This window comes from Mastomys coucha, unplaced genomic scaffold, assembly GCF_008632895.1.
Source record: "Mastomys coucha isolate ucsf_1 unplaced genomic scaffold, UCSF_Mcou_1 pScaffold21, whole genome shotgun sequence".
Lineage (NCBI taxonomy): Eukaryota > Metazoa > Chordata > Mammalia > Rodentia > Muridae > Mastomys > Mastomys coucha.
The window spans coordinates 115605661-115613638 of NW_022196904.1; the positions used below are offsets into that span (position 1 = coordinate 115605661).

Here is a 7978-nt window from a genome sequence, read left to right on the forward strand (position 1 = left end):
CCTCTCCCTCTCCCCCCCCTTCTCTCTCTCCCTTCTAAAATAAAACGCCTTAAGACCATGGATTGCTTCCTTTCATCTAGACTTGCTGTGCTGGGACAATGTCTTGGGCCTTCCTTTAAAGAGCCACGTCTAATCTCCCAGAGGAAAGTCTTCCAGCCTTTCCAGCTGTGAGACTGAACCAAGGACTCACGCCCCACGCTCAAGTCGGAACCAATGGGCGTCCTTCCCCTGCCCGCCCCTTTTCTCCCTTCGGGCCCCCGGGCTGACTGAGCTGCCCCAGGGGCCCCCAATTCATTCTCAGCTCTTCCATTGTGTTCAGCGATGTCCTGAGATGCCCAGAAGCTAGAACCTGTTGTCCCCTTTCTACTACCCCCTCAGACCGGGATACGGCTCACGACAACCAGACGCCCACCCAGGCGGTATGGAGAGCCGCGTCTGCCTGGCTAGAGTACCGGAGCTCTGGCAGGACTTGGGTTACTTTCCCTCCCACCCCCTTATTTTCCACCCCCTGCCTGGTGGCGGCGCCTGACAACAACTCAGTATCACAACTCTGAGGTTACTATGCTAACCTCCATGCCAGAGTTGGGGAATCTTGCTCAGGAACTCCAAGCATACAGGAGTAGAGAGGGGTTCTGGGTGGCTGGAAGCTCCCCCCCCCCCCACACAACTCCTTCCCAAGCTGTCCTGTTCTTTGGGTGTTAGACCTTCCTATGAAAAGACATGGAAACACAAACTGGGCTGGACGGCTTTATTAGGCACTCAGTGTGGTGGCCTAACTCAAGAATGGAACAATAAATAAACCATTTCCTAAAAATAAATAAATACCCAAGAAATAAATATCTGGTAAGAACAGGAAGGCTTTTAAATTATTGGGTCAGGGCTGGGAACTAGTGAAGCCCTGCCTGGTCTAAGGCAAATGAGCTAGAGACTGTCCTGCACCATTGGCCAGACTCCAGCCTTAGAGTCTTAATGGGTCAGGGAAGGGAGCTGAAAGGTCACTCCATAGGACTTAAAGCTAGCTGTTAGGAATCTCAAGCTGAGCCTGGGCGCCTGGGCAAGGACAGCAGCAGCAGATCCCGAACAGCCCGAGATAGGACGAGCTCCAGGGAGTGTAGGAGCTGGTAGGTATAGAGCAGCTGGGGCCAGGACACTTGGGATGACACCTGGTTGGAGCCACCCAGAGCCCCTAGGGGCAGCTCCTTCCCTTCCTCCTCCTCTTCCTCCTCCTTGTCCTCTTCCTCCTCCAAACAGTTGAATCCTGCAGCCAGCACCTGTGAGGAAAGACCCATGGGTCGCACAGTGCCGCATCAAGAACCTGAAAGAGTTTCCATTCCTTCTGTTGCCCATCACCTCCAATGACATCAGTAACCACAGGCCATGATTGCTCTGGGTAGCCCCTCCCTCAGACTTACAGGGCCAAAGTCTTTATCTAATCTAGACATGTCTCTATTTAAATCTTGTATTTTATTTCTTTTCCCTTTAATATTTCTATTTATTTATTTAATTTTATATGTATGGATGTGTACTACATGTGTGCAATGCTTAAGGAGGTGAGACAAGACATCAGGTCTCCTGGAACTGGAGTTAAGGACAGTTAGGATGGTTATGAGTCACTGTGTGAGTGCTGAGACTCAAACTCGGGTCTTTTGCAAGACAAACCATGCTCTTCACTGCTGAGCTATCTTTCATGTATATATATATGAATGAGCATGTATGTGCACTGCCTGATGACTGGTATTCTTGGAGGTCAGAGAGGGTGCTGGGTGTTAGCATTTATCCTCTGCAAAACAGCAAGTGCTCTTAGCTGCTCTTGCAATCTCTCCAATTCTGTTTCTTTTCTTTCTTTCTTTCTTTCTTTCTTTCTCTTCTTTTCTTTTTTTTTTTCTTTTGAGACAGGGTTTCTCTGTATAGCCCTGGCTGTCCTGGAACTCACTCTGTAGACCAGGCTGGCCTCGAACTCAGAAATCTGCCTGTCTCTGCCTCCCAAGTGCTGGGATTAAAGGTGTGCGCCACCACTGCCCAGCCATGTTTCTTATGTTTGTTTATTTTACAGAATCTTCCTATATAGCCACAGCATAGCCTTGAAATCACAATTCTCTGGCCTCAACCTACCAAGTGTTTGAGACTACAGGAATGCATCACTACACTTGGTATACTAGATAAAAAACAAACAAACAAAACTTTTATTTTATATGTATAGGTGTTTTGCCTGCATGTATGTGCACCACTTAACAAGTGCCAAGGAGGCCTGGTGGTGGTGGCGGTGGCTGCGCACGACTTTAATCCCAGCACTTGGGAGGCAGAGGCAGGCGGATTTCTGAGTTCGAGGTCAGCCTGGTCTTCAGAGCGAGTTCCAGGACAGCCAGAGCTATACAGAGAAACCCTGTCACGAAAAAACAAAAAACAGCAACAACAAAACAACAAAACAAAAACAAACAAACAAACAAAAAACAAGTGCCAAGGAGCTGAGAAAAGGCATCAGATCCTCTAGAATTGGAGTTACAGATGGTTGTGAGCTGCCATGTAGATGCTGAGAATTGGATCCAAGTCCTTGGAAAGAGCAGCCAGTGCTGCAAACTACAGGGCTTTCCCTCCAGCCTCCTTACCCCCCCCCTCTCTCTCTCTCTTTCTCTCTCTCTCTTCCCCCCAATCTATTTATCTATCTACCTATCTATCTGTTTTGAAAAACGGTCATGGTAGAGCAAGATGCTCCAAACTGGGTGGGATTGCTTTGCCCTGGAGATCACTGGTCAGGAAATTCTCTGCTGTTAAGGATTTTTCAGGATCAGAGGGGGTGACACAGGTAGTTCCTGTTTTGTATTTTCGATTTTCTTTTTTACTAAAGTAAAATTTCTATTGCCCTTTGACCCGCCTCAGAGAAGCTGAGTGAAGTCGGAACTGGAGGGAGAAGAGAGGATACTGGGCCTGATGATGACAGGGGCTGCCCTGCTGTCCCTCGGCTCTTCTTTCACTGGAGTCCAGCCCTCAAGAGCAGGCAGAGGCTTTTGGGCAGAGCCAGGCTCTAGGGCCGCTACTCACTCAAAGAAGTTGAAGTGTTCCCAGAAGTGTTTCAAAAGAGAGCCAGTGAGCCCATTTGGCTTGTAGATCCCTGGGGTTCAGGGTACAGTGCTCACTCTACCTGGAAGCGGAGGTGCCTGTGCAGGTCCCGGAGATCCAGTCTCATGGCCCACAGCTGCTCCCTCTCTGAGCTAGTCCAGGTCCCCTGGGTCCCCAGCCCTCCCAGCAGGACAGGGAAGGGCTGAAGTGTGGTAGCTAGGAAGCAGAGTCTCTCGGAGTCCTATTGAAGAGAGGGGGAATGGTCAAGAGACAGCCATGGAACACCAAATCGAGCACCAAATTTATGTGGGTCTCTTTTTGATCCTAGCTTCTATTTCATCCACAAGTTGACACTTTAAAATCTTTATTATCTCATGCATGACAGCACACGTATCTAATCCCAGCACTCAGCAGGCAGATACAGGTGGACCTCTGTGAGTCAGAGGTCAGCTTGGTCTACTTAGTGAGTTCCAGGACAGCCAGGGCAAATGGTGATGCCCTGTCTCAAAAAAACAAAACAACAACAAAAAGTATTATATCACATCTATTTATAGCATGTGTACCAGTGTACATGCCTTGGATATCAGAGGACAACTTACTGCAATTGGTTCTCTGCTTGTGTCCCAGGGATTGAACTCAGGTTGTTAGCCTTGGCACCAAGAGCCTTTCTCTACTGAGCCATATTCACTAGCCTACTTGGATTTATTCTTGCCTTCTCCTATCATTGTGAGGCCGGTCCCATATCCTTAGCCCATATTCTTCTTCTCAACCCATTCCCTCCATCCACAGCTTCTTTCTGTTCCTTCCTTTGTCATCCATACAACCTGTCAGTCACATCCTGTTCTGGCATCTCTACCAGCTTTCCCGCCTCACTCCCATTTTCCCATTTATATGTGTGTGTGTGTGTGTGTGTGTGTGTGTGTGTGTATATACATATATATATATATATATATATATATATATATGTACATATATGTATACTGAAGCTGTCTTCAGACACAGCAGAAGAGGGCATCGGTTGTAAGCCACCATGTGGTTGCTGGGAATTGAACTCAGGACCTTTGGCAGAGCAGTCAGTGCTCTTAACCACTGAGCCATCTCTCCAGCCCTCATTTTTTTTTTTTTTTTGGTGTTTTCAAGACAGGGTTTCTATGTATAGCCCTAGCTGTCCTGGAATTCACTCTGTAGACCAGACTGGCCTCGAACTCAGGAATCTGCCTGCCTCTGCCTCCCAAGTGCTGGGATTAAAGGCGTGCGCCACCACCACCCAGCTGCAGCCCTCATTCTTATTCTTAATCTAAATCCACCTCCCTCCACAGGCTCAAATTCAGTTTGTCCATTGTACTTCCTTCTCTCATCTCCAACCCAGTTCTCACCCATATCCACAATTGTCTTTTCTCTGACTTGACCCCACTCCCATCCTAGTCACACATCCCACAGCTACCTCCATTCCTGACCCCATTAGGATCCCACCCCACCTCTTCCCCAACCCAGTGTCATGCTCACCATCTTCTGGTTCCCATTTTCAAATCCCAGCATGGTCCCTCTCCCTCTTTGTTCCTCTATCTTTCTCAAATTCTAGTCTCTGCCTCCCAAGTATCGGGACTACAGATGTGTACCACTACCCTCAGCTTCCAGCTTCACCTTTATATACAGAGACATATTAGCCACACAAATCTGCAGATCCAAGTCTGCTTAAACACCATGTACCATGCTTTACTGCCAGTCTCCCCACCCCCTTACCCTTCACTCACAGAGAGGTGATGCCATGCCTGGAAGGTCAGGGAAACATTGGGGAGATGGTGTCCCAGGGGCAGGAGGTCCAGGTTCACTCCTGGCAAGTGAGATTCAGCCTGAGGGGTAAGTTCTGTTAGTGAGGGCCAGTGGGACTTGGGGGGTATCCTCACCTCCAGACCCGGTTTGCACTAAGGAGACTCACAAAGCTGTGGACATAGCCCTGAACCTCAGAGAGCAGCTTCCTGGCAAGGTATAGGCTGACTGTGAATTCCCTGCGCAGCTCTTGAAGGGTCAGGGGGTCTGTTGGGAACCCCCAGGAACCAGCTTGTACCAGAAGCAAGGGTAGCAGCAACAGGCTGAGCCCTGGAGAGAGGGGTGAAGGGGACAAGATAAAGGCTGTAGAACCCTGGAGAAAGAAGAAACCAGTCTATACAAGCACTGAGTCTCTTTGACTGTCATCTTCAAGCTACTCCCTTTGAACCATCTTTGAACCACAGAGGGTACCCCCATGTCATCTCTGCACACTATTGTAAGAACACCAAAGACAGGATATTAATACACACACTCCAACTAGTTCCCTTGGTCAATTGCCTTTTCCAGCCTATATAACTGCATGTACATGCCCTAGACCTTGCGACTGGGTAAAGTGACTAGCCATGGCTAGTCAGTGAGAGGTCAGGGGGGCAGGGCTGTGTTCCAGATCCATCTAAACACCGGCCAGTACTCTTTCCACCGGGAACAAAGGAAGAACCCACCTGCCCCAGAAAGTGGTGACACTGTGTTCTGCCAAGGATTCCTTGGGTTCACCCAGGCAGCTCTGATGCTTTGAACAGACCTAGGGCATTAGGGGAGACCTGGCAAAGCCAGTGGTTCTATTCTAGGGACCCATATGGAAGAAAAGCCATTGTACACTGAGCCCTTCTGAAGTATATCAGCAGTATGGTCCTGGAAGGGACATGTGGTGGGGGTGGCACTGATGGAGGGGGGAGGCTAGTTCCCTGGTCCTGCCTTGAGCAGGTCACCTCTTATCTTTGTGTCCCAGGCCCCCAACTGTGGAGTGAGAGTCAGGCTATCTGACTTTTCAGGGGACTTCAAGCCCTGCATTTCATGGTAAGGGGGGAGCAAGGCTGTGAAGTGGGGGCTCTGGGAAGAGCGCAATCTTCAATGGTTTCTCTCTCAAGCGGGAGTTACACAATCCTCCCCGAAACCCAAACCAAAACCATCCCCATGTCTCTCCCTACCCTTGCTTCTCTCCGGGTCCCTTTCCTATCCATTCATAATCTATAAGCCTCCCCAAAGTGCCCTTAGCAGCGGTCAATGCAAGCTTCAAGGGTCATCTATTTTCCCCATGAACTTTCAGAAGTGGGCAGGAATTGAGATCTCTGGCATTCAGGATTCTTGGTTTGAGAGCCCTTCTGACTCCTTAGTATCCTGGGGACTAAGTAGAACTCTTCCTAGCTCTAGGATGGGGAAAGGGTATGAACCCTTAGGCCTTGGTAAACATTACACCCCAGACTAAAGTGTGCCTGCTCATACCCACTTACTACCTCTCTAAGTTCTGGACACTCCAAGACCCCTTTGTGGAGAATCCTGCCCTCATTCTCCAGCTCTTGAGCCTACCCAGCCCTACCACTTGCCTCTCTTCCTACAATTCTGTTCCTAGTCCTTCATCTGCAGACTGGGTAACCTTCTAAGTTCCAGGTTAGAGACCTTTACCCAGAGGGTTGCCCCCTTGGTCACAGCCACGACTCATACCGGCTCCCCTGTGCCGTTCCTCCAACTGTCCTCCGTTCTTAGCCTCTTTCCTCTACACTCTTCATTTGTCTGCTTAGTCCTGTTCCTAGCCAGGTTGCCTGTCCAGTCCTCCTGACACATCCCAGACAAGTGCTATCACTTGCCCAGCCTGAGCAAAACCATAATTCTGCTGCTGTAACCCCTGCCCACTTACACCAGTCTCATTCCCATGGTCAGCTAGCCATGCCTGTCTGCTTGGCCAAAGTGTTGCCCCTCAGCTTTCTGCCCCAACCCTACCTGTTCAATTTTCCCAACCTCTCCCGGGCTCCACCAACCCTCCCAGCCCTCTGCCCAGTCCCTGCTTCCAACTCACGCCAGCCAAGGCCTCCTGTCGCCTGGCCCATGTCAGGGCCCAGCCTCTGTGTGCAGCCATCTCCTGGGTAGGGGGGTCTTATACTGGGGGCTGCGCCCAGTTTCACTTTCTGTCCTGCTTGTACTTTCAGCTTTGTGCTCAGTAAGTCTTCCCTGGTTAAAATGGGGAAACGTAATTTCCCTTCCCAGAGGGGGAAGCATGGGGGTGGCAGGAAGCTGGGGTTTCAGCCCATTTGAGCTCCAGACCCAGGTCCAGCCCTTCAGTCACCTCCCCACCCCTGAGACTCTGGCCACTCACACAGCACTGTCCACTGGTGGAACCCAAAAAAAGCCCAACCTCCTTGAGTTTCTCTACTGTCACGAGCATCCAGGGGCCATTGGCACTCCATTGTCCTGTGAATGACAGATGGCCAGGTAAGGGAATTACCCATAAGAGGGGACTCAGTGGAGGTGACTCATCCACACCCTCATTTGGTTTACCAGATGGCTGAAGAGTGTGCGGGAAGTTGTTGTTCCATGGTGCTGGATGAGTCTGTGTGGGGCTGGCAGGAACTGGTTTGATGCATTGAGAGCTGCCATTCAGGTGTCTGTAAGCAAGTGTTGTGGATGAAGGAAACCCATCTCAAGGCCATGGTCTCATGATCAGCCTCATCCAGACAATGGCTCAGTCTATGGACAGAGTCACATAGGATTAGGGGTCAGTCCATATGAAAGGGTCAGAACTTGGTCTAAAGGTTAAACTCAGCACCTAGCCTGGGGCCAGTGTATGTCGCCTCTCTCTGTTTGAGGCCAGAGCTACCAATGAACCTTCTGCTGTGACTGGTCAGGGTTAGGCTTAGAGCCTCATCAAGGACAGAGCTGTGCAGTCTTTGACTGAAGCTGTGATTCAGGTGAGGTGAAGGCTTACAATAGGATAAGCACTCAACCAATTACTAGAGCTGAGGTTCAGCCTGCGGCCAGCTTGGGGTTGCTTGAGGTCAGGTCAAGGCTCAGCCACGACCCACAGTAATCCCAGAGCTTTGGCACCATGAAGATCATAGAAATCTACGATCTTCTCAGGGCTGGGGCCTGACCACAG

The 7978-nt window shown here is 50.0% G+C and overlaps 1 protein-coding gene across 1 annotated transcript; it reads right to left on the minus strand.

Annotated features, from left to right (window-relative positions):
• Positions 1–734: 734 nt before the first annotated feature.
• Positions 735–7043, minus strand: Il27 (interleukin 27). The gene is made up of 5 exons (XM_031384617.1): positions 6902–7043; positions 4997–5157; positions 4812–4910; positions 3140–3298; positions 735–1271 (listed from the first exon to the last, which is right to left on the minus strand). The coding sequence occupies exons 1-5, from the start codon at positions 6930–6932 to the stop codon at positions 1032–1034; spliced, it is 690 nt and encodes a 229-aa protein (XP_031240477.1). The 5' UTR covers positions 6933–7043; the 3' UTR covers positions 735–1031.
• Positions 7044–7978: the final 935 nt, after the last annotated feature.

Coding starts and splice junctions, on each gene's coding strand:
- Il27 (XM_031384617.1), bottom strand. CDS start 6,932: ATGGGCCAGGCGACAGGAGGCCTTGGCTGGC. Junction 5,158..6,901: donor GACAGGAGGCCTTGGCTGGC/GTGAGTTGGAAG, acceptor CCCTCTCTCCAG/GGCTCAGCCTGTTGCTGCTA. Junction 3,299..4,811: donor AGGCATGGCATCACCTCTCT/GTGAGTGAAGGG, acceptor TCTCTTCAATAG/GACTCCGAGAGACTCTGCTT.